The sequence below is a fragment of the Mus caroli genome, unplaced genomic scaffold, assembly GCF_978045245.1.
Source record: "Mus caroli unplaced genomic scaffold, Mus_caroli_1 scaffold_16, whole genome shotgun sequence".
In the NCBI taxonomy this organism is placed as follows: domain Eukaryota; kingdom Metazoa; phylum Chordata; class Mammalia; order Rodentia; family Muridae; genus Mus; species Mus caroli.
The window spans coordinates 22424768-22450889 of NW_028227271.1; the positions used below are offsets into that span (position 1 = coordinate 22424768).

A 26122-nucleotide genomic window follows, 5' to 3' on the forward strand; every position below is an offset into this window, starting at 1 on the left:
TGCTGTGTCATCAGTGCGCCATGCTGTGTTCATATTGATGTTAATATGAACCAGTTGGTTAAGGTGATGCCTGGAGCTTGTCTCTATTACAAAATGACTTTCTCCATTTTTAAAAATTATCTTTGGAGTTTCCTTTCAATTTCAGGGGAATTAGAATTTGTTTTTAAAGTCATTTCTTTTTGCAAGTAGATCCCTATCAATGCTGAAATGATCCAGGAATTTGCCTTTCACCGTATCGCCTTTGTCAATAAAGTTGCATGAATGAGAGCGCTAACCTCTACGGAAGGGTGCGGCTACTTCGCTGCATGGTCTGTCGGGATTTGTAGTCTGCGGGCGCTCCGGTCAAGTACCATCCCACAGAGTCCTGTAGAGAAAGAGCCAGAAGCCGAGAGGGCGGGCGGAGAGGAGGGTTGCGAAGTCCGAGCGCTCTGCATCATGGGACTTGTAGTTTATCGCGCGCGTCCGGTCATGCCAGCGCCGGAGGACTGGACTTCCTTTCCCATTAGGCTCCGCAAGCCGGCCTGGCAAATCCCCGCTCCGGCTTGAACAAATCAAATCGAAGGAAAGAAACTGCCGGCTTTCAAAAATCCTCCTCCGCCGCCATAATCGCTGGGGATCGTGGAGCAGGTGGTGTGCACGAGCCAAACGAGGAGCCGGGGCAACAAGGAGAGACAAGCAGACTGGTCATTGGGCCTGGCCCTCACGCGGACTCTCAAGCAGTGACCGACGCGCGCGTTTCGTCCCCCCACGCGGCGGTGCCGCTAATTTGTGGTGAGTCGGGGCCCTCACGCTCTTCCTGTCACTTGCCTGGGCCACCAGGGTCTGGGTGGGGCGAAGCGATCGCCTCGCTTCTACCCTTTTGATCACGCTGCGCCCGGCTTTGGGGGATGGGACCCTGGGCGGCGCTGCCCCTTGTACGTTTGGGGAAACTGAGGCCTAGAGTGGACATTAGCCACAGCTGCCTCTCGGCGGTGGCGCCTCCCGTTGCCATCTATCTCACCTGGAGGCGGTGGGAAGCCGGATGGAGTGCCGGGTGGGGCTACGCAGTCCATCGCTGCCTACCCAGTCGGCCCACGTCCGCGCGGGAAGCCTGGCATGAGTCACTGCTGACGCTTGGCTGGGTCGATGGATGGCTGTGCACCTGAGGACGTCCCCCACGCGGCCGCCCAGGAGGAGAGGGCGTTTGTGTATTGACCGTTTGTGTCTGCTCCCTCGCAGGCCGTCTGCTGACCTTGGATAGCTCAGTACCATCCCTGTTTTGCTTTGGTTAGTCATTCTTTAAAGTGAATGGGGGAGGGCTTGTGTGTGTGTCTGTGTGTCCCGGACCCACGGACTGAGGTTGTGCCTCCCTTCCCCCTGGAGCCCTACCTACCACCACCACGTTTTTAATCTCATTGTCCCGTCGTGGAACTGTAAGAGGTGGCTGAATTCCAGATAGATCTTTACTCATCTTCGTGTTTGTTGGATTTCTGGCCCGTGACAGCTGGCTAAGGTGCCTATTTAACCTACCAAAGCGGACATGGCCTCCAGGTTCTCCCAGAATCCCTCAGTCACTACTTGAAGTTTCCAGTCCCGGGGCTGGGCTGCCTCTCTCCTCTGAAGCTCTTCACTATATAATCCAGACATTTTGGTCTTCTCACTTACCCTTCCATTCCTCTGTCTGCATTTCTCTCACTCTCTGCATAGGTGAGCTCGTTTTTCCTTCTCTTCCCCCACCCCTCTGTCTCCCTGTTTGCAAGGCGACTTTCCTTCCTTGGGACCAGTGAACCCACTAGAGCGCTGTCCCCAATAAACCTGCCTTTATACTTTAATTTGGCTTGAACTAGCTTATTTGGTCTGAGGAGAATACCTCTCAGTGTTGTCATTCTTTGAGCCCTCAAATATCAGGCCTTATACTGGGACCCTGTTCCTGTCAAAAACAGCTTGGTGTACTAAGCTTAGTTGTAGAAACCTTCCAGGGACCCTCCTGGTCACTCATGCTGATACAGTAATTAGAATGTCCTTTGTGACTGGACTCTCTTGTTATCTTTTTTCCTCTGCTCTGACCATAGCCCCTCCTGTCTCCCATGAGCCTTTGCATATTCTGTTCCCTTTGTAGGAATGCTCTTCCCGTGATTTTTGCTTGGCTCGGTCGGTGATATCTTTAGTTTCTTTACATATAACACCTTTAGGCATTCTATTGTAAACCCTACCCTCTGCCCCCAAAAGAAAACTGGCAAAAACCACCTTCTTCTTTGCCCCTTTCCTGGTGGTTTGTGTGTTTTGGGTTTTTTTGTTTGTTTTTTTCAGACAGGGTCTCCTATGGTCTAGGCTGACCTTAGCTCCTCTAGTAGTTGAGAATGGCCTTGAATTCCTGATCCTTGTGACTCCCTTCCCAAATACTAGATCATAGGTGTGCCACAGCACCTGGCCTTTTTTTATTATTTTATTTTTTGTGGTGCTAGAGATTGAAACTAGCCCTTCACAAATACTGGGCAAGAGTTCTACCACTGAATTGCCCCTCCCTCAGTTCCGTGTACTTTTTCAGTAACATGCAAAATATTTTGATTTTAGACTAAGCTTCAAGGGGTGTGTGATATTTACTGTAGTTCTCCTGGTATTTCAAACAGTATCTGGTACATGGTGCTCAATACAGTGTTTTGCTGAGTGCTTTAATCCTGAGTTGTAATTTATGCTCATTGATTAATAAATCAGGGTGTTTGGGGGTAAAATAAGTAAAGATGATGGACAGCTGGCCAAGCCCAGAGAAAGTCTCATATGGGCAGTCGGTCTTGAGGCTCAGGACATTGGAGGGGCATTGGTGGCATGCATGACACTGGAGCAGTGGCTGAGAGCTATAACTCAATCTAAAGGCAGAGAGAGAATTCAAGTATATGAGCCCATGGTACTGTTCTGATTCAAACCATCACATCCTGCGTACCTGCCACATTCTTTTGGTAATGTTATCCATTCTCTCCTCTCTCTGGTAGTGCTGGGGCTTGAACCTACAGCCCCCTATGCCTGATAGGACCCTTCACTTAGCTGTATGCCAGCCCTACTTTCCCATTCTGCTAATTTGTTAAGCTCCCAGCTGTGGGCAACTTTGTCTCTGGTGGTGACATTATGAAATATATATTTGGTTATAGTCCTACTTCCTGGCATAGAAAATACCTATTCTAATGCTGGCTGCTGGCTCAGAGTCCCTTGGTTAGTACTAGGGTAGGTGGAGGAAGTCATTAGAAAAACCTTAACAGAATTAGAGTGGTATTCTCAGATTTATCATCAACACCTGTGATTTAACCAATCATGCTTATGTAACAAAGTCTATAAACCTCTGAAAGGACAGGGCTCAGAAGGCTCCCAGCTATCTGTACACAGGAGAGTCTTGGAGGATGCTGGGCTTTTAGAGTGCGTGGATGCTCTGGGCTCTTTTCCCAGACTTTCCTTGGTGCATTCTTTGTTTATCTGGCTGTTCATTTGTAATCTTTAAATACCGTTTGCTGGCATGATGGTACACACCTTTTTTTTTTTTTTTTTTTTCGAGACAGGGTTTCTCTTTATAGCTCTGGCTGTCCTAGAGCTCACTTTGTAGACCAGGCTGGCCTCGAACTCAGAAATCCGCCTGCCTCTGCCTCCCGAGTGCTGGGATTAAAGGCGTGCGCCACCACGCCCGGCGGTACACACCTTTAAGCCCAGCACTGGGACGGCAGAAGCTGATGCCTTTCTGACTTTGAGGCCATTTTGATCTACTGACTGAATTCAAGCCAGCCAGAGATACACATTGAGAGCCTGTATATGAATGAATGAATGCATGAATGAAGTTATTTGTTGGGGATTAAAGGTATAGTTAAATGTGAGAAGTCTGGGGTACTGTCCCCAGTACATACCCACACATGCACCCGTCCTTTACAATAAACCAGTAAATAACTTTACTTTAAAAAAAAAATACCTGTTTTCCCTGAGTTCTGTGAGTTCTAGCAAATTAATTGACCCCATGGGGAGAGTCATGGCAACCCTAGTTCCTAACCAGTAGATCAGAAGCACAGGTATACACACTGGGGTTCATGGATCATCACATGTGGGGTAGCGTTGTAGACTGGGCTCTCAGCTCCTGGGATCCGAGTGTCCAAACTGAATTGGAGGCGCGTGCAGTGCCCTGCAGTCGTTAGTTGCTTGCTTGATGTGGTCGCTGTTAGAAGTGTGCCATGAAACATTGGAGAAGCTGGGATGTTTTCACACACTGATCTATTGTGATGGCGGCTCTTGTGATGTAGGTACTTCTGGTCTCCTAGGAACCTCTGAGGGGCCACTGTGGCAAGTGCAGTCTCTGGCCAGGGTTGAAACCAGACATGCAGTGGCCTTAGCCTTGTGTGCCTCCCCTAGTCATGTCAGCATGGGCAGTGGGCTATTCCTTGGGATGGATGACCTGGATCCCATAGCCATCTGTGGCCTGTTTGAGGAGTGGGACCCTCAGACAGAGTGCTGCCAAGATGATCCGGCAGGTGTGTGACTCTCAGGGCAGCCGCTGCTTGGGGCTTGACTGCCCTGCACTGGGTGTCCCTGCTGGGGCAGTTTGGAGAGGGGCTTGCAGGACTTGAGCTCTCTGCCACCTTTCCAGATTGTTAGTTTTCTAATGACATATTCATTTCTTTCTCTTGGTGGGTTAGCTCTTGGGTTCTCCATGGCAGGAAGGGGGTGAATCCACAGCCCTGACTAGAGAACTCAAGGGGACACTCCACACACACTTTGAGGTTATCCTTGGGATATCAAAACCAGGGCCTTAACTTTCAAAAAGAATCCTTTTTACAAAGTTGGGTTTTTTTCCCCTTTGTTTTTTGTTTGTTTGTTTGTTTTTGAGACAGGGTTTCACTTTGCAGACTAGGCTGGACTTGAACTCACAGAAATCAACCTGCTTCTGCCTCCCATGTGCTGGGATGAAAGTCATAAAACACTATTTTAAAATAATTTTTAAAATTTTGTGTACATAGTATTTTGCCTACATGTTGGATACCCTGGAACAGGAATTACACATAGTTGTGAGTGCCATGTGGTTGCTGGGAATTGAACGCCAGTGCTCTTAACTACTGAGCCATATCTCCAGCTGAACCACTATTTTTTTAAATGTGTTGAGTATGTTGCCTTGCATATATGTCTGCACCATTTGTCTACAGTGCCCACGGAGGCCCTAGCCAACATAAGGATGCTGGGAATCAAACTCTAGCTCTCATCAAGAGCAGCCTCTCAACCATTGAGCCTTCTTCCTAGCCCCGTAACTGTGTGCTTGATGCATGTGTGAGCACTGGTGTGTGTGAGCACTGGTGTGTGTGTGCTGATAGGTCGGCAGTGTCTGGAGCTGAACATAACAGGCATTTGTGGGTGATGGCAATCAAATGTAGGTTCTCTTCAGTCTCCCTTCCCTTCTCTCCCAAGAATCTTTTTTTTTTTTTTTGGTTTTTGGTTTTTGGTTCTGGTTTTTTGGTTTTTTTTCGAGACAGGGTTTCTCTGTATAGCCCTGGCTGTCTGGAACTCACTTTGTAGACCAGGCTGGCCTCGAACTCAGAAATCCGCCTGCTTCTGCCTCCTGAGTGCTGGGATTAAAGGCGTGCACCACCATGCCCTGCCCAAGAATCTTTTTTAAATGCAGTTTCTTCTTCAGTTTACAGACCTGCAGGGGAGCCCACCGTTGCAGTCATGGCCTCTGAAGACATTGCCAAACTGGCAGAGACCCTGGCTAAAACTCAGGTAGCTGGAGGACAGCTGAGTTTTAAGGGCAAGGGTCTCAAACTAAATACTGCAGAAGATGGTAAGTTCCTGGGCTGGTTGGGGGTGTGGGGGTGGTGTGTGTGTGTCTGCTTGCGCGCGCAGGCTTGCTAGCCCTCAGGCTTTCTGAGCTACCTCATCGTTATCATTTGTCCTGGCAGTCCATTTTAACAGTGCCCTAGCCAGGCAGTGGTGGCGCACGCCTTTAATCCCAGCACTGAGGAGACAGAGGCAGGTGGATTTCTGAGTTCGAGGTCAGCCTGGTCTACAGAGTGAGTTCCAGGACAGTCAGGGGAACACAGAGAAACCCAGTCTGGAAAAACTCAAAAACCAAACCCAGTGTCCTAGTCTCTGACTACTGGGGAAGGGGATTCTTTTTCTTCTGACAGGGTTTCATTAATGTGTGCCTCAGACTAGCCTTAACCTGTCCTTGTAGCTCAGCCCCTGGCTTCATGGCTGGGCTCTTCCCACCCCTTCCCATCCCAGGGCATCTGTCTTCCTTGTGGCAGAGGCCCTGAGGGAACTGCAGTAAAACAACAGTGCCCTCGTGGGAGTTTCCGTTCCTGCAACCAGGCATCCTTGGGAGATGGAATCAGGTTCATGTCTTCCCGTTCGTGGTCAAGGCTTAGCCAGCACAGAGAACGCTGAATTCCTTGCCACTTCCTAGAAATAAAGGTGTCTGCCTTCAGACCTTTCGAGGCCTGTTGGGGTTTTGGCCCAACCAGAGAAACTGGTTTGGACTTGCTAGATTATCTCATGCACCTGTAAATTACTCCCCTCCCAAAGGGAACCTTTGAGCCTTAGGATGGTGCAGATGTCTGTCCCTAACAGCTCTGCGGTACTTTGAAATGGACAGATTTCTCACTGGACACTCAGCCCCTCAACTTCACCGGCTCTGTTTGGTCTGGTTGGTTCCTTACTCGTGTTGTTTTATTTTGAAACGGTCTGGCTATGTAGACGAGGCTGTCTATGTAGTAAAACTCATAAAGATCTTCATGCCTCTTGATTGCTAAGATTAAGGCACACCCCACTATACCTGGGTTTTGTTCTGTTGTTGTTTTGATTTGGTTGGGGTTTTGTTTTCCAGGCAGGGTTTCCTTGTGCAGCCTTGGCTCTTTGGGATTTACTCTGTTGACCAGGCTGGCCTCAAACTGGCTATGTGGCAGAGAATGGCCTTGAACTCTTAATCCTCCTGCCTCTACAACCCTCAAGTGCTGGGTTTGTATTATCGTCTCTGTGGGAAGTGGGTAGAAACACTGCTGTTCTATAAGTGAGACTCATTCAAGGTCACAGATTTCACACACTGCAAGGTCCAGCTCAATTCCCTATTCCCGTGCTTCTGAAGACACCGAGCTTAATTTAATAAATACAGATTGCTAAAGGCAGGTTAGCCTGATGATCTGAGTTCAGTCGATAGACCATGTGGTAGGAAAGAACTGACCCCTGCAAGTTGTTCTCTGACCTCCACATTTGTGTGTAAATAAATAAATGTATGCTGTTTGTTTCTTTTCCGAGGCTTTATTTCCATTTTGCAGATTTGAAGACTGACTGAGAACATGATCAACTCCCTAAGGGCACAGTCATCAGTGCTGGAGATTTAATGCTTGTGTTGTACAAACCCAGCACTGCAGAAAGCAGACACAGGCCCTGAGATTGGCTTTGAAATTGCAGTGGCTAATTTTTCCGTGTAATTAGCATTGTATTAGATCACTAGGAATGCCTAGCTTACCCTAGCCTTTCAGGAACTTTTTGTTTGTTTGTTTGTTGTTTTTCGAGACAGGGTTTCTCTGTATAGCCCTGGCTGTCCTGGAACTCATTTTGTAGACCAGGCTGGCCTTGAACTCAGAAATCCACCTGCCTCTACCTCCGGAGTGCTGGGATTAAAGGCGTGCCCTACCATGCCCGGCTTTCAGGAACTTTTTTTTTTTTTAAGATTTATTTATTTATTATATGTAAGTACACTGTAGCTGTCTTCAGACACACCAGAAGAGGGCGTCAGATCTCATTACGGATGGTTGTGAGCCACCATGTGGTTGCTGGGATTTGAACTCCGGACCTTTGGAAGAGCAGTTGGGTACCCACTGAGCCATCTCACTAGCCCTCAGGAACTTTTTTTTTTTTTTTTTTTTCAAGATTTATTTATTTATTATATGTAAGTACACTGTAGCTGTCTTCAAACACACCAGAAGAGGGAGTCAGATCTCGTTACGGATGGTTATGAGCCACCATGTGGTTGCTGGAATTTGAACTCCGGACCTTCGGAAGAGCAGTCGGGTGCTCTTACCCACTGAGCCATCTCACCAGCCCCCCCTCAGGAACTTTTAATGTTAAAGGGAAACAAGGTATTTGGGAGGCAGAATGTGAGCATCTTTGAGAGATTTGAACAAAGGACCCAAGAATTTATTTGGTAAGACAGGGTCTGGTCTCTCTTTGTAATTCTGGTTGTCCTGGAACTCGCTGTGTAGACCAGGCTGGCCTTGAAGTCACAGAGATCCTCTCAATGATGCCTCTGGTGTACTGGGATTAAAGGCCTGGTCCTGCCCTGCTTTCCTTTAAGGCATATGTTTCCTTGCACAGCCTCTGGGGAATCCAGTCTCCTGACATTAGAGGTGGCTACCTTTTGGAGCAAGATTTGCAAAAGGCCAAGAGATCAGTCCTAGCCGTAGTCCTCTCAGGACCCCTAGAGAGGAGAGCTGAGCCATATGACAGCAAGAAAAATCAGAATTTCAAGGTCATTCTTGACTGTATAGAAAACTTCCAAGCCTGACTGTACTCCATCCTTAACGAAAGCCCTGATTCATAATGTCACTAGTGTTAACTGATTAGCACCCCAGTGAATAGGCCTGTGCTTGCTTGAACATAGAGGAGTAGTGTGCACAGCTCTGCTCCTTCGGAAGCTGTGAGCCTGTCCAGTTCTCCTTTCTCCAAAGCCCTTGGAGTAAGAGAGTAAATGCTGCTTGAGTCGTCCTGCTGGGTTCGTGGCTGCCTAAGCCTGAGGTGTCTTCTGTTTACATAGCTAAAGATGTGATTAAGGAGATTGAAGAGTTTGATGGCCTCGAAGCTCTACGGTTGGAGGGCAACACGGTGGGCGTGGAAGCAGCCAGAGTCATCGCCAAGGCCTTAGAGAAGAAGGCCGAGCTGAAGGTGAGGGCACAGCAGAGGAGGCTTGCACTAGATAAGATTCCCTCACATTGCCACAACTGCCACTTAGATCTCGAACTTGCCACGGCGTGTCCTGGTGGCTGATACCACATAGTCCTCTCCCTTTGACTACTTGAGAACACCCTTGAGCTTTACCCTTTTTTCTGAATTAAGGCAATCTTCAGGTAGCATTCGGAGTACAGGGGTCTTAATTGGAGGTGGCGCCCATGAAAGGCAAACTCAAGAGAGTCTTCTGGTCACAGTGCTGTCCTGGTTTCCCAAGGAGCATGAACATGAGCCAGCACATGCTTCCGGTAGACCACTTTACCAAGCTCTCCTGTTGTAACCAGAGCTGGGGAGGTGGCGTCTGCAACCAAGTTCTAATGACTCCTGCCTTTGTGGCACTTATCTGATAATTTTTAATGAACTTTTTGTGTATTTTAGGAAAAAAAATGTGTGTGGGTGTTTTGCTTGCGTGTGTCTGTGCAGGACACATGCACCTGGTCCCTGGCAGAGGACAGAAGAGGGCATAGGGTCTCCTGGAGCTGAAGCTCTAGGAAGTTGTGTGCGGAGAACTGAACCAGGGTCCTTTTTTTTTTTTTTTTTTTTTTTTTTTTTTTGGTTTTTCGAGACAGGGTTTCTCTGTGTAGCCCTGGCTGTCCTGGAACTCACTTTGTAGACCAGGCTGGCCTCGAACTCAGAAATCCGCCTGCCTCTGCCTCCCGAGTGCTGGGATTAAAGGCGTGCGCCACCACGCCCGGCTTGAACCAGGGTCCTTGAAGAGCAGCCAGGGCTCCTGAGTGCTGAGCTGTCTCCCCAGCCCCGAAACTAACTAGCCTTTCAAAGAAAGTCACCAGACATAATACACAAGAAAATAAAACCAAACAGTCTGGGCGTCAGCTTGACACTAGTGCCACCTAACGGCTCTACGTCGCTTCTCCATTTGCTAAAAAGCAAGTTAGTTGGTGGGCACGGTGGTGCAAATCTGAACTCCCAGATTTGGGAGGTTGGGAAAGGATTAGGGGTTCAAGGTGGACGTCACTTAGATAGCTTGAGGCTAGCTTGGGCTCCATGACACTCTTGTGTGGAGAACAACAAAGGGGCAAGCAATGGAAATGGGGAGAGCTGGAAAAGGTGCTTCTCCATGGTAACGCCTCTGTTTACTTCTGTGGTATTTTGTCACCCGAATCTTCACAGTCCATCAAAGGGTGGACAGATCAGAGAGAATACTCTTTGCTTCTGGGTCCCTCTGGCTATGGCCAAAATTGATCTAACTGCTGAGAAAACCGAAACTAGGAAATCTAGTTTCTCTTGGGTGCCCAAGCTCGCAAGGAGGCATTGCTGGTGTGAGACTTCACCTGAGGCTGCTCCTGGGTTCTGCAGCTAACATTTATTTGACTTCTTCCTGCACAGCGATGCCACTGGAGTGACATGTTCACCGGAAGGCTTCGGTCTGAGATCCCACCAGCTCTGGTAAGGACCAAGTTGTGCTCTCCTGCAGACACAGACACCCCCTCACATCTGCTTCCTCTGGAGAATCAGTCCAGCCTCACAGGTGAAAACAAGACTAGCCCAGCTCCTGCCCTGTGTCCCAGCAGGTGATGGGAGCAGGTGAGGATGTGAAGGAGCCCACAGGGCCAAGTCTTGATGGAGGAGATGCTGCTCAGAGCAGGCATTCCCAAAGTCCTGGTGCCCCAGGGGCCAGTTTCCTTAGGATCCCATCTCTGTACAGTAGTATCCTGTGACTGTTCCACCTTTCTTTGTTACCGAGTTCCTTTCTTTGCTTTCTGTGATACTCAAGTGGCTGCAGTTCCAGATTGTCGGGACCAGGTTCCCAGCATTTGAGCTGTAGAGAGGGAGAGGAGGGAGAAGCAGGCGGGTCTTAGCACAGACCGTCAGTGGGCTGCTCTAGGTCTCTCTGTCTAGCACAGGGCCTCAAGACAAAGGGATCAGTGGTGGTGACTGTCCCGTCTCACCCTCAGACCTTCCGTAGAGCACAGTGGGGTTTCAGAAAAGCCTTCTTACCATCCTGCCTCCTTAAGAGCCATGGCAAGGGATTCTGGTCCACTGTGTGGGGCAGGCTCCTGAGCGATGGACTTAGTGTTCATCCTGGAAGGGTAAGCAGGATTTAGAACGCAGGCTGAGTAAACTAGCCAGGGCGGAACAGAAAGCACAGCAGCTTTCTCGTGGTCTCTCACAATCATTCAGTTCCGACATTGGAGATGTGTTATCTCCACATTCCCAGTCATGAGAATGCATCTCTAGGCATGTAAGGGAGAGAAAGCAAGCGAGCCTTGGGGCATGTGACAGTACTGGGCCAAGGAGAAGTAGACTCAGGGCACAGCTGGGGCCAGACCTTAAGATGGCAATGCAGCCATTGTCTTTGTTGAGTGATAGGATAATGGGATAACTTTGGGTAGTATGGGCAAAGGCAAGGTGTCCCCTCTTGAAGTCTTGCCATTGTGGGCTATTTGCCCACTCTTATGTCTGCCCCTTTCCCCCATCCCTTCTCTGGCAGAGCCACCTCTGGTCATTTTTCCTGGCCCAGCTGGGGTTGTCTTCTGTACCACTCCCTGTTTCTAACATCACCCTGCTCACTCAGCCCTGAAGCTTGAGGTGTTGATGAGGCCTTCCTGCGAATCCAGGGGGCCCAGCTTAGGAGGCTGTCATCTTTCTGTAACTCTGCTCTGGTTTCTCTTGCTGTGTGAAATCTCATCTTCAGTGAGCTCAGTGGCACCTCCTACAGGCAGCCTTCCCAGATTTTCCTACTCGCAGGCTCCCCTCACTGCCATTCAGTGTAGGAACATAGTAAGGAAAATCTGCTGTAGCCAGCATCCGGGCCAGCAAGGTGGCTCAGTGGGTAAAGGGGCTTGCGTTTGAGTGTGAACTGTGCACACCTCAGTTCAATTCAGGCAGTAAATGCCCTGGTGAAGGGAGAGAACCAGCTCTCAGAACTCCTTGCATATAAGCACACATGTGCCTGCACTCAGATAATATATAATTTTAAAGGCAGTTACTGTGCTACATTCCCACTGACGTGGGTATCACCTGTGGACAGGGCTTGGGGCTGGCAAAGAAGTGGCACCTGGTACATGCCTACGAGTCTGAGTGAGTCTCTCTCTGTCCAGATCTCACTAGGGGAGGGACTCATCACTGCAGGAGCACAGCTGGTGGAACTGGACCTCAGTGACAACGCATTTGGACCCGATGGAGTACGAGGCTTCGAGGCCCTCCTCAAGAGCCCAGCCTGCTTCACCCTACAGGAACTCAAGCTTAACAACTGTGGCATGGGCATCGGGGGTGGCAAGGTGGGTGGCAGCCCTGGGCGCTCCCTTCCTGCAGCCACACTGGGGTGTGTGTTCTGGCCCTTCAGACCACCTTTGGGGGCAAGGGCTATTGTCTGTCACTTCAGAAGAGAGGAGCAAAGCCCCAAGACAGCAGCCTGCAGCCAGTGAGGAAAGCAGTCCAGAAGGTTAGGTTGCTAAGCAACCATTCCAAGTTCTTGAGTTGCCTTGGCAACACAGAGGCAGCGCTGCTGCATCACTTGCTCTGACCTGCTTGCTGTGCAGAATTCAGGGTTGAAATATCCCTGTACCAAACCTCGTGTTACTCAGAACAGCAGGCACAGCCCCAGTCACAATTGGCTTATGTCTGGGCAGGGCTGTGCCTTAAGTTCACCCACCCTGTGACTACCAGCCATGCAGTGATGGAGACTGCCCGCCTCTTTCCCTCTTTTTGAGGTTCCATTAGGCCCAGAGCTGGGACACAGCTAGGGGGGTGGGGCGTATTTATGAAGATGGCTTTCTGTGCATTGCTGGTACCACCTCCATTTTCCTGTCCGAGTAAACAGCAGTGTGGGGGTGGGGCCAGTAGAGAGTTTGAGCCTTCACCAGGGTTCCGTTCCTTTTTTTCGGCCTCTTACTATGACAGTGAGGATTGAACCCAGAACCTAGGGCTTTACCACTGAGCAAAACCTCACAGGCTCCAGTCAGATCAGAAAACCTAGAATGGACCTTGAATTGTCCCAGGCTAAGGAACAAGTGACCATCTCTGTAGAGGTTGTCCTGTGTTGTGAAGGGAGAGTGGTGGCAGGTTCCAGTCCTTCCCTGTCTAACACCTATCACTTAAAGGAAGCTGCTTATATATTTGTGTTTTGGTTCTGGTTTTTCAAGGTAGGGTTTCTCCGTGTAGACCAGGCTGTAGACAGAAAGCTATTTGCCTCTGCCTCCCTCAAGCTGGGATTAAAGGCTTGTGCCACTACCGCCTGGCTATGTTTTGTTTTTTAAAAGATTTATTTATTTTATTTATATGAGCACACTATAGCTGTTGACACACCAGAAGAGGGATCCGATCCCATTACAGATGGTTGTGAGCCACCGTGTGGTTGCTGGGAATTGAACTCAGCACCTCTGGAAGAGCAGTCAGTGCTCTTAACCTCTGAGCCATCTCTCTTGGTCCTGTGTTTTGTTTTTGAGACAGTATCTTGTATCACAGCCTTATCTCAGACTCAGCATCTAGCTGAACTTGAGTCTTTCTGTCTCTTCCTCCTAAGTACTGGGATGGCAGGCATGCTGCATGATGCCCTCTTTCCCTGTTGTTAGAGATCAAACCCAGGGCTTTGTGCCTGTAAGCACTGTACCAGCCGAGCTACATCCTTAACCAGAAAGTAGTTAACCTCTTCTGTTTGGCATATTGAAATGGCTTACATCATCCATTTTGTACTTGGGGCTCTTCATAAATAAAGGTGACTTAGGCAGAAGAAGTACTGTTAGATATCAGATGGTGCAAGAGGTCCATGATCTGACAAGAACTCCCTCAGAGTACAGGGGAGACGGTCGAGACTCCATTCTGATTCACAGTCTGCTGGTTGCTGTGGCCCATGTTGGTTGTTAATTATTCTGGAGGTTGAGGCAGGAAGATCACCATCCTGGACAACATAGCAAGACAGGAGGCACTTGGATGACTGAGTTAGAGAGTGAGTTCAGCACCACCCTCAAGGATCTGGCCTCTCACAGTCTAATTCTTTCATCTGGAAGGTTCAAATCATGACAGTTTTAACCTAGCAGAACTCTGAGATAACTGGGAATCCATACCACAGTTAGGTTAAAATCCAGCTGGTCTGTCTGCCTCTACATTGCCAGACCTCTGCAGCTAACCCCAACAAGTAGGAAAACACCACAAAGTATGAAAGTTCTATGGACATTGTGAAGTTGTGTGTCCATTGCGCTTTAGCAGTATCCCCCATCTACCCCTGGAGGAGGTGTGGTTCACTGGGGAACAGTCGAGGGGCAGGTAGATCAGGACCTGGCCAAGATATGCATGCACACAGCTGTGCCTTTCCCTACAGATTCTGGCAGCCGCTCTGACTGAGTGTCACCGAAAGTCCAGTGCCCAAGGCAAGCCCCTGGCCCTGAAGGTGTTTGTGGCTGGCAGAAATCGCCTGGAGAATGACGGAGCCACTGCACTGGCAGAAGCTTTTGGGGTGAGTCCTTTCTTTTACCCTGCTGTGCCAGACAGAAGGGGTCATAACAAGTTGACAGCCAGAGTTTGTTAGTTGAGATGGGGTGTGTCTCTAGTCCTGGCTGGCCTGGAACTCTACACCAGGCTAGCTTCAAACTCAGATACTTGCCTCTATCTCCTCCTGAGTGCTGGGACTAAAGGTGTCACCATACCTAGCTTCTTTCTGTATGGTTTTCTTATGTAGCCATGGCTGTCCTGGAACTCCTTCTATAGACCAGGCTGGCCTTGAACTTAAGGCCTGTCTTTGCTTCCCAGGTGCTAGGTTTAAAGGTGTGCTCCACCACTGTCTGGCTATTTGTCAAAACTCTGTTTATTATAGGTGTATGTGGGTGCCATACCATAGTAGACATGTAGAGGTCAGAGACAACTTGGCGGGTTGGTTCTCTCTCTCCTCTTTGTGAGTTCCAGAGACTGAATGCCTGGTTGTCAGACTTGCAAAGCAAGGATCTTCACCACTGTACCATCTCGCTGGCCCCTGCAGCATCTTTGCCAACTCTGCCCCCATCCCCTTCTCTCCTGCCTCCGTGTTCTAGGACACATTACACCTGGGTGGTGCTCCAGCTGTGAGAACGGGTTCTGCCCTGAGTCTGTGATGGCCAATATAGATGGAAGGCTGTTATTTCTAAGGTAGCTGAACAGTGTCATTTGTACTCAGGTTTAGGGATCCTTGCCATGGGCAATTGGCAATTTCTCTTTTTTTGTTGTTTTGTGGTTTTTGGTTTTTCGAGACGGGGTTTCTCTGTGTAGCCCTGGCTGTCCTGGAACTTACTCTGTAGACCAGGCTGGCCTCGAACTCAGAAATCCGCCTGCCTCTGCCTCCCAAGTGCTGGGATTAAAGGCGTGAGCCACTACTGTCAGGCTTTTCTTTTCTTTGTTTAAAAAATATTATTTATTTATTTATTAATGATTTATCTGAGTACACTGCAGCTGTCTTCAGACACACCAGAAGAATGCATCAGATCCCGTTACAGCTGGTTGTGAGCCACTGTGTGGTTGCTAGGAATTGAACTCAGGACCTTTCGGGACAGCAGCCAGCGCTCTTGCCTCTGGCACTAGCATTGCAGGTGCTCCCCACTGCCCTGACGTCTTCATGTGGATCCTACAGGTTGAACTCAGGTCCTCATATTTGCAAGGCAAGTGCTTGCTGACTGAGCCTACAGTTTGGACTTTGTGGGTGCTGGGTCTTAAACCCAGGCTCCGTACATTTTAGTAAGTGCTGAGGGTGTCTTTGTGTGAGGTACTCTACCGTGCCTAAACATGGGACCTTTTCTTGAGAATTGGAAGGTAACAAGGTGCAGCCCTTGTGCACCTAGGAGGACCCCAAAAGTCTTCCCAAGTACAGGCTAGTTTTGGTCAGATTGATAGGACCTAGAACTACAAGGGAAGACGGTTTGAGGGCGTGCATGTGCGTGCAGGTGCCTACAGAGGCAGAGGCCTTCGCTCACCCTGGCACTGTACTTCACAGCAGTTGGGAGCTGCCCAACATGGATGTTAGGAACTGTCAGCGTTTCTACAAGAGCAGTGTGTGCTCTTAGCCACTGAGCCACAGTGGCTAAGCCATTTCTTCGTCTGTGTTTCTTTTGAGTTTGTATGTTTCACCTGCGTGTGCACAGTGAGGCTGGGGTGTAGGCGCTGGGAGTGAGACCTGGGCTAGTCTTCTTCAGCCTCACGGTAGAGTCTTAGTGAGGAGCTAGTCTAGACTAGAAGGGTGGACATGTCTGTGTGGTGTGTGAGTGTGTTGGGGTCATTGTTATTTAAAGTGGAAAGTCCTACCCTGAACCATTTCCTGGCTGTTGTCTTAGTGAAGAAAAGTAACAGAGCAAGACACACGTGAGCAGGGTTTTCATTCTCTGCCCTGACCGGGAGATGATGCGGCTGGCAGGTTCTTCAGCTGTTGCCTTCGACTTCCTCAAATACCGACTTTGACTTGGAGTTGTAAACAAAAATAGAATAAAACCCTCTTCCCCCCTCCCACACACACACTTGAATCTCTCCCATTTCTGCTGCTTGCTGGTCAGGGACAGACATGTTGGCTGCACCCTGAGCCAGGGTGTCCCGGTTTTCCATTTCCTTCGGTGCTTCTCCTGCAGCTCTGACGAAGACAGGTGTTTGCTCCTGATGCAGCTTGTGCTGGAACGAAGAACAAAGGGGACTGAATACATTTAACAGAACTCAGAAAAGGACTGTGGCTCTGTACCTTCATTTAAAAAAAAACCAAAAAACAAAAAACAGTTGGGTGTGGTGGCACACGCCTTTAATCCCAGCATTTGGGAGGCAGAGGCAGGCAGATTTCTGAGTTCGAGGTCAGCCTGGTCTACAGAGTGAGTTCCAGGACAGCCAGGGCTCCACAGAGAAACCCTGTCTCGAAAAAAAAAAAAAAAGAAAGAAAGAAAATGCTGGTGGAAGTGTAGCCCAACATAAGCACATTCAAGGCTCTAGTCTGTGAGACAAATTAAAATGTCAACAAATGGGGAAGTGGTGGTACTCCAAAGCAGAGAGGATAAGGTGCCAGAGTCCTAGAAAGGACGTGTCTGCCCTCCAAGTGAGACTGTAGCTGGGAAGGATGAGTGGCCCTGCCCATCCAGAGAAGAGCCCCGACCGCCTGACGAAGCCTCCGCCACCACACCAAGGAAACCAATAAGAAGCCTTCATTCTGAATGTGAACCTGGCCAGTCTTCGGCATCTCTGACCCCTTGTCTTCTCCCTGGGTCTGATGTAGCCGTGTTCACAAGCTTGCTTGGAGATCTGTGCCTGGACACTGGCAGCATCTCCCACTGTGTGTCGGTGGAGCGCCAGGCCACACTTCTCAACTCTCTTTTGCCCACAGATCATCGGGACTCTGGAAGAGGTGCATATGCCACAGAACGGAATTAACCATCCTGGTGTCACAGCCCTGGCCCAGGCATTTGCCATCAACCCCCTGTTGCGAGTCATCAACCTAAATGACAACACCTTCACTGAGAAGGGTGGAGTGGCCATGGCTGAGGTGAGGCGGATGTTTCAGGCTGTATGGGCCTCTGGGGGCTCATTGGCAAGCATGACTCTGCCCTACCTTTCCATCCTTTCATGATGAATACCCAAAGCCTCTCTCATTTGCACAGAATAGGATTTCATGCTACAAGGTCCCTGCAACCTAACGTTGAGTGTCCTCTGGGTGGGAAGGGGTTGTGAAGAGTAAGTTATAAATGTCACAAACGCAGGTGTTAGCACCAGGGGGAGGAGGCATTGGACCTCAGACTTGAGCTTGCTTGTTTTGACTAAGGATAGAAGACTGGTTGATTCTGACAAATGATGGGGATGGGTGGTTCAAGCACTGTGAGCAGTGGAATGGGAGAAGTCTACAGACTAGCAAGGAGCCTTCCTAAGTTGGTTCTTATTTGAAATGACTGGGCTTCAGGGGTATTGGAAAAATGAAGGGAAAAGGAATTTGAGACCTTGTAGTATTGCCCAGTCTGAAACTACCTGTAAGTAATAGGAAGGCATGGAGGGTTCCGAGCCCTGATGTGATGGGATGCGATTAGATTTGAGTCATGCTTTGGGGAGACCTCTACCTTGGGAGCGGGGAGGTTGCGGGTTAGCCAGGGCTTCAGAAGCCAGTGGGCAGTGATGAGAAGTGTGGCGATGCTGAGGCCAGGCCATTGTGTGTAAGAATGATCGCATCACCTAGACCCTCACTCCCGCCTCAGACTCTGAAGACTCTGCGACAAGTGGAAGTGATCAATTTTGGAGACTGCCTGGTGCGCTCTAAGGGTGCCCTTGCCATCGCAGATGCTGTCCGTGGGGGCCTGCCCAAGCTAAAGGTGCTAGCTTTTCCCCTTGTCTGGGGGGTGGGGGTGGGGGGAGTATGAGTTCATAAGGGGTCTGGTGTGAAGGAGGGTGGGCCAGGTCTCAGCCTTCTCTCTTTGGTATGAACACGTCAAGTACTTTGCACTGGGTTCATGGTATTGTTTTTCTTCAACCCCCAATGCCAAAGGTGAGAGACCAAGCCTGTTTTCACTGCTCAAGGAGAAGTTAACGAGAGCAGGGCTGGTCTCCTGGCTCAGGTTTGATATGCCTTTCTACTGTTCCACTTGCTTTTAGGAGCTGAACCTGTCGTTCTGCGAAATCAAGAGAGATGCTGCCCTGGTTGTTGCCGAGGCTGTGGCTGACAAGGCTGAGCTGGAGAAGCTGGACCTCAATGGTAGGCTGTGGGGTGAGCCTCAGCTCAGCTCAGCTCTGGGCCTGGGCCCGCACTGTCCTCCCTCACCCTCCTTTCCTTCCTGGATCAGGCAATGCCCTCGGAGAAGAGGGCTGTGAGCAACTTCAGGAGGTGCTGGACAGCTTCAATATGGCCAAGGTGCTGGCATCCCTCAGGTAGGCAACTCTGGGAAGGTGACTCCAGAGACCAAAGGTCAGGCCTGCTCTTCTATTTGTGTGTGTTTTGTTTTTTGGTTTTTTCGAGACAGGGTTTCTCTGTGGAGCCCTGGCTGTCCTGGAACTCACTTTGTAGACCAGGCTGGCCTCGAACTCAGAAATCCGCCCGCCTCTGCCTCCCAAGTGCTGGGATTAAAGGCGTGCACCACCACTGCGTGGCATAGGCCTGTTCTTCATTTATTTCTCTTTGGTTTGTCTCCTGCTACCTGCCAGCCTAGTAGCTGGCACCTTGCGCTGGGTGTTGGAGAAAGGGATGGAGGAGACCTTTTGTGTGTTCAGTAAAGGACCATCTTAAAGACCTGTCTGTGGGGAGGCCCTGAAGGGCTGCTGCTCTTCCCTCCCAGCAGGTCTTTGGCAGAAGCAGCAAGTAGAGGAACGTGTGGGAGGAGCAGGCACTGCAGGGGATGGACTCAGTTCTCAGGGGCAGCACTGGAAAGTTAGTTTTGCAGCGTCATCTGCCCCACCTCAGTCATTCCTAGGGAGGCTTTATTCTCGTGTTGGCACTTTGTGTGTGTTCTCAGGGCTGGGCCTGGGGACTCAGTGTAAGGCAGAGAGAGCTTCAGGGGGAGAGGACATGGTTCTCCCACACTCAGAGCCTTCTGTGGTCACATGAGATCCAGATGGTGTCACCCCAGGCTCCTTTACTTGCTTCCCTGGGGGACTTGCGGCTCTTTGGGACAGTGACCATTTCTGAGTCTGTGTCTGTAGCATAGGTGCCATCCTTAGTGAAGACTCTGGTGGCTCTGCTTGCCATCCTGTGTGCAGTGCTGCTTGGTCTAACCAGAGTTCAGACCTCAGACCTCTGAGTCAACGTGGGCTGCTGGGCTTTAGCTGGCTTCTCTCTGCAGTGATGATGAGGGAGAGGATGAAGATGAGGAAGAAGGAGAAGAGGATGAGGAGGAGGATGAAGATGAAGAGGATGAAGAAGAAGAAGATGATGAGGAGGAGGAGGAGCAGGAGGAAGAGGAAGAGCCTCCGCAGCGAGGGTCAGGGGAGGAACCGACTACACCCCCGAGGAAGATCCTGGACCCTAACAGTGGGGTGAGTTTGTTGTTTGCTGGGAAAGAGGCCTGGGGCATAGCTAGCATCTGTTTACGTCCAGTAATGCAAAGGCCAGCTGGTTTTCAGAGCGTCATTCCAGGAGGGACTTTTTTGAGTGTTTTGTCAGAATGTAAGTGTCTTTATATGCTTATGTTTATTACGTGTAAAAATAAATTATAACACCAAAAATTACGCAGAGCTGAACATGATTCGTGCCTGTCACCCCAGCCTTAGAAGAGTGATATAGGAGGATTGTCTGTCAAAAAGTTTTGGGACGACCCTGGGCTACATAGTTAGTCTTTCTCTTCCCTGCTGTGGGTTATCCCGGTGGCTTCTGAGGCAGTCCAGAACTGTGGCTGGGGCTGACTGACTTGGGTTAGTTGGTTGAGCCCAGTGCCACTTTGTTCATGTGTGTCTCTGGTTCTGCTCTTGTGGAGCAGCTGACTGACAAAGTGCCTCTCAGGGTTAGGTTTCCCTGGCAAGCGCTGACCCAGGCACCTGTCTTGTTTGCATGGCAAAGCTCCACTCTGAGTGCTAAAGCTATCCTGCCTGTTACCCAAACCTCAGAACACCTGGGGTGAGCCCCCATAGAACCCATACACTTGGGGACCTGTGACTGAGAGCTAGTTCTGGACCTAGGCTCTAGAGCTGGCTGGAGTAAGGATGTTATTGGCACGGGAACGGGCACAGCCAGGTTGAGGAGTCTGGGGTTTGGAATCTACAGAGCCCCTGTGTCACCTGTTTCTCAGGAGCCAGCTCCCGTGCTGTCCTCCCCGACTCCCACAGACCTCTCCACCTTCCTGTCATTCCCCTCCCCAGAGAAGCTGCTGCGTCTGGGTCCCAAGGTCTCAGTGCTGATAGTCCAGCAGGTAAGAGCTCCCAGCCTCCCACCGCTTTTTTAAAAATTAGGTTGGTCAGTGAGCTGTAATGTCAAAAGGGTCCCTGCCACGTCCTAGCAAAAGCTCAAGTTGGAGAACTTGAGGTTTTGCCAGATTCACTTGTGCGTGCTCACAATGTGTGTGCTGTGAGCTTCTGCTGCCTCCCTGCTTCTAGAGCAAACCCCCTTTCCCGGTTATCTGTGTAGCTCAGGTGCCATCCAGCCTCACATGATGTCATTCAGAGAGGAGCAGTCTTTAACATTGTACTGAAGCATGGTTTCTGTTACCCTGGCAACCTGAAAAGGAGATCACATGTGTCCTTAGTTGTTTAAAAACAAAAAACAGGGGCTGGTGAGATGGCTCAGTGGGTAAGAGCACCCGACTGCTCTTCCGAAGGTCCAGAGTTCAAATCCCAGCAACCACATGGTGGCTCACAACCATCTGTAACGAGATCTGGCGCCCTCTTCTGGAGTGTCTGAAGACAGCTACAGTGTACTTACATATAAATAAATAAATCTTAAAAAAAAAAAAAAAGAAAAGATTTCCAGGTCAGCTATAAATAGATTGAGATGCTGGTCAGTAAATTTATTTAAAAAAAACAACACACAAAAAAGTAAACCAGGGGGCTGGTGAGATGGCTGAGCGGGTAAGAGCACCCGACTGCTCTTCCGAAGGTCCAGAGTTCTAATCCCAGCAACCACATGGTGGCTCACAACCATCCGTAACGAGATCTGGCGCCCTCTTCTGGAGTGTCTGAAGACAGCTACAGTGTACTTACATGTAATAAATAAATAAAAATAAATAAATAAATAAACCAAACAAACAACCAAACAAAAAAAAACTTTTTTTTTTTTTTTTGTATGTCTGTGGAGATTAGAGGACAACTTGTAACCTTAGGTCTTAGGCTTGGTGTGTAGTGTCAGATTTTAAGATGGCAGCCAGCCCTTCCCTCGGGCTGATTTGTAGTTTTAGCGACAGATGATGGCCACTCCCTGCATATGGTCAGACTGTCTTGGCCCACCCATTCCCAGGAAAGACACAGAGATGTATCAGAGCTCAGGCTCTTTCTCACCCTAATCAGCTCAGTCTGTGCTGGTCCTCTGCAACCTCTTAGCTAGGGCGCAGCCTACCGGCCCAGAATGTCTGACAGGCCTTTCTGTGAAGCAGGAGATAGGAAGTATTGTCCTACCCTGGCTGCTGCGTTGGTCCTTCTGCCTACAGCATGCCCTCTGCAGTCGAGGCGAGGGCAGTTTGTGCCTGGTGGCTAGCTTTGTCACGTTTGAAGCTAATTAGTATGACGTGGGGGTACTGCTGTCTCACTGTCATGCGAAGCATCAGCTTCACTCTGAAAAGGCATCTCTCGTTGAGCCATCTTTTGCAATAAATGTAATTACAGTCAGCCTTTTCAGAACTCCAGGCAGACCTTTGAGATTTTGAATAGGTATCAATTGTATAATGTATTAACACATGTACGTGCTTTTAGAAAATGAAACATCAGTTATTGTATGATATTGCCCTAACATGCTGCCATCCAACAGAATCTGTATTCATTCAGTGTGAAGCGTCTCTGGTCAGCCATTCTGATTTCTCCTTCAAAGTGGCCTGAGGGGCTTTAGATTGGATTCCTCCGAAGATTTATTTTGGTTTAAAGGACTGTCTAATTTTTATTTTGTTGTTTGTAACTTAACATGAATTTCTTTAGCCCTTTTTTCTTTTAAGATTTTGTGTGCTTTGTTTCCATGCACACCAGAAGAGGGCATCAGATCCCATTACAGATGGTTGTGAGCCTCCATGTGGTTGCTGGGAATTGAACTCAGGACCTCTGGAAGAGCAGACAGTGCTCTTTAATGCTGAGCCATCTCTCCAGCCTCCTCATCTCTTATCTAAGTCTGCTTTAAACTGATCTTTCTTTTTTTTTTTTAAAGACTTTCTTGATTCTTTTTATTTTATTTTACTTATTGATTATATGTAAGTACACTGTAGCTGTCTTCAGACACTCCAGAAGAGGGAGTCAGATCTCGTTACGGGTGGTTGTGAGCCACCGTGTGGTTGCTGGGATTTGAACTCCGGACCTTCGGAAGAGCAGTCGGGTGCTCTTACCCACTGAGCCATCTCACCAGCCCCTGATCTTTCTTAAAATACACACACACAATTGCAACCATTACTGGAAATATATCTGCATGCTGATAATGGAAACAAAATTATACAGAGTCCAAGTGCCCTCTGACATTCTAATCTATTTTTTCCCTTTGGTTTTTCAAGACAGGGTTTCTCTGTATAGTCCTGGCCTTAGCTTATGCTGTTTCCTAACTAGATTGTGTAAGTTAATTAACCCTAACCATGTCAGTCCTCTCCGAGCCTGGTTCTTTCCCAGGGTTCATTTCTCTGGCTGTGTGCCATCAGCTCTTTCAGAGAAGGCCTTAGGCAGGTGAGGCAGGAGACAGACACACCTTCACATAGTATACAGAAATCCCCAGCACCAGGGATATGGTATTTAACTCACTCACTGCTCATACCTGCGCGGCTAGGTTTTCTCCAGGCTCTAGGGCATCATCTGCGGAACCTAGCTTGCCTATCCCTGCTGCCCGCCACCCCACTCCCCTAGATTGCCAGGGCCTTCTGCAGCCAAATGTATGAAGTCAGAGCTTCGGGCAGGGCTCTGGTGTCTAACCAGCCGTTTTGTTGTCCTCAGACTGATACCTCCGACCCAGAGAAGGTTGTTTCAGCCTTCCTGAAGGTGGCATCTGTGTTCAGGGACGAAGCCTCAGTAAAGACCGCAGTGCTGGATGCCATTGGTAAGGGGAGAGGGGCGGGGCCGGTGGACCTAGATGCTCTCCTGAGTTCTGCACTGGGAAACCTCCCAAAGCCTAAGGTTGTATATAGTTAGAACTTAGGCCAGGTAGGGTCAGGGCAGGTCACCGCCTATCTTAAAAAGCCAGATAGTCAAAATCTTTAAGATCCAGTGAGTTCTCCTGTCAGGGAGGCCTTTGTGCGCCTGTGGGAGACTCTACACATGTGGTCACAAAAGCATACCATTTTCTGGAATCTTTGTGACATCTGTGTCATTCTGTTTCCAATCCAACTCTTGTCACCTTCTACCCATCACATCCGTTAGAGCCTCCGGGTATGTCAGGTTTGGCCTGGGGAAGGACTAGGTCCTGGTGAGAGAAAAGGAGCAGAGACATACGCCTCTTCCTAGGCTGTTCTCTGGGGACATTTACACATAGAGGCTTATGTTCTTTTCTCCACTAATATCCAAAACCTCCCCTTGTGGTTTCCACCACCTTGGCCCCATGTGCAGGCAGTACAGAGTGGTACTGTCACACCATTTTATAAGAGGCCGGGTGGGGAAGGTGTTCCAGCGGGTAAACTGAGTCTTCCCTTGGTTCCCATATTCTGACCCCAGTCAGCTGTACCTGCGCCCCCTTCAGTTTCTACCTCTTGAGAGGGCCAGAGTCAGGGGTTCCAGACACCCGTATATCTAAACCTCTCCTGCCTGCTTACCACCACGCTCTGTCTCTGCCCCATAGATGCCCTCATGAAGAAGGCCTTCAGCTCCTCCTCTTTCAATTCCAACACCTTCCTTACCAGGCTGCTCATCCACATGGGCCTGCTCAAGGTGAGGCTTCTCGCCCGCTCTGTGCGTCACTGAGGGAGGAAGCAGGGCTCCCAGGCGACCTTGGCGCTTCCCCCCTTTATTTGCAGAGTGAAGACAAGATCAAGGCCATACCCAGCCTGCATGGCCCCCTGATGGTGTTGAACCACGTGGTGAAACAGGACTATTTCCCCAAGGCCCTTGCACCCCTGCTCTTGGCATTTGTGACAAAGTAAGTAGTGAGGCCTTGTGTTCCCATCTGCCTGAGCTAAGGCTCGTGGGTGGGGTCAGTCCCAAGAGTCCCAGGCCAGCCCCATGCAAAGGCCAGAAGTCCTCACTTCCCAACTGAGGACAACTCACCCCCACCAGGACGTGGACCTTTCTGACAACAGAGCTCTCGGGATCCTAAGGTGTCCGTGCCACTCACTGAGCTGTCTTCTCCACAGGCCCAATGGTGCACTGGAAACCTGCTCCTTTGCCCGCCACAATCTGCTGCAGACGCTATACAACATCTAGATTTAAAGGCAGCTGCTTCTTGTCCCTCGCCCTACCCTAGTGACTGGGGGTCTTGGATGGACTGAGCTCAGCCAGCATCTCCATTGAATATTTTGACCAGAGGCAGGGGAGGGTCTTGTCTCCTGTGACATGTTGGTTTGGTGTGTGTGTGTGTGGGTATGTACTTCCTGTCTGGATTGCAGATCTTCATCTCCCTGCTGGACTAACCCAGGTCCACTGTGGGGAATTGATGCCTAGGGGAAGGGTAGAAAGCTGCTTTGTTATTAAACATAGGCCAACTTAGCCATAGGCCCCGTTGGCTGTCCTGTCTGCCCTGCCTTCCTGTCCCACCAAAGCCTGGGGAATTCTGTCTGTGCTGTGTCCACCGTGCCTAAATAACAGGCTGTCAGAGATGGGCTATCATTAGAAAGTGAAACTCAGCCGGGCATGGTGGCACACGCCTTTAATCCCAGCACTTGGGAGGCAGAGGCAGGCGGATTTCTGAGTTCGAGGCCAGCCTGGTCTACAGAGTGAGTTCCAGGACAGCCAGGGCTATACAGAGGAACCCTGTCTCAAAAAACAAAAAAACCCTCTGGCCTTAACCATGTGACTTGGAGGAGCAGCCAGGAGAGTGGGAGCTGTCTGGGTACCCTGGCTCTTGGACCCAGTGGAAAAAGCACCTTGGCTGGCCCAGCCCTGTTCTTCATCCTGGGGAGGGAAGGGCAGGTCCCCTAATGCCTGAACCACATGTTGGGCCTACTCTCTGGGGGTTTTCTAAGACAGGAGTGTGTAATGGGGATGGAGCCAGGTAAGAGATGCTCTGTGACTTCCCAAGTGGCTGCTTGGCCACCTCCCACTTCCCGTTGTGTTGTGTGTCTGGGCTGTGCCTGGGAGCTTCACAAATAAACGTGATCTGTGTAGCTGCAGAGGCCCGGAAGCTTCTTTCATCAAAAGTGGGGATGACCCAGGCAGGTTAGGACAGAGCGACTGAGCAGGGGAACCTGAGCTCACATCTCATGAGCCATGTGGAAGGACCATGTGTGTCATAGGAATGGAGGCCTTAGGGCGGGGTCCTGCCTCAGTCAGAGGGGCAGCCGATGTCTCCACCTGGGCCCTCAGTACTTCCTCTGCTCTGGATGGTGTGGGGCAAGCATCTCCCTGTGAGCTGCAGTGCTAAGCTAGTTAAGCTAAGTTCTATAAACCTGCACTTGAACTCCCAGTCTAGCCTGGAGACTTCACAGTAGTGTCACCATGTGTGGACAGTGGGCAGTGGGGAGGGAAACCAAGACTGAAGACTCTT

The 26122-nt window shown here is 49.8% G+C and overlaps 1 protein-coding gene across 4 annotated transcripts; it reads left to right on the plus strand.

Annotated features, from left to right (window-relative positions):
- The first annotated feature begins 564 nt into the window (after positions 1 to 564).
- Rangap1 (Ran GTPase activating protein 1) lies at positions 565 to 25748 on the plus strand. 4 transcript variants are annotated; one of them, XM_021183050.3, is made up of 16 exons: positions 565 to 771; positions 5636 to 5782; positions 8756 to 8883; positions 10294 to 10353; positions 12009 to 12188; positions 14228 to 14362; positions 17228 to 17386; positions 18087 to 18200; positions 18481 to 18580; positions 18669 to 18753; positions 19662 to 19854; positions 20604 to 20723; positions 23425 to 23527; positions 24263 to 24351; positions 24438 to 24559; positions 24774 to 25748. In XM_021183050.3, the coding sequence occupies exons 2-16, from the start codon at positions 5671 to 5673 to the stop codon at positions 24841 to 24843; spliced, it is 1770 nt and encodes a 589-aa protein (XP_021038709.1). In that variant the 5' UTR covers positions 565 to 771; positions 5636 to 5670; the 3' UTR covers positions 24844 to 25748. The 4 variants fall into 4 exon arrangements, with proteins under 4 accessions (XP_021038709.1, XP_085687492.1, XP_085687491.1 ...); XM_085831366.1 differs by lacking the exon at positions 565 to 771 and adding an exon at positions 1247 to 1266; XM_021183048.3 differs by lacking the exon at positions 565 to 771 and adding an exon at positions 4306 to 4481.
- The last annotated feature ends 374 nt before the right edge of the window (positions 25749 to 26122 follow it).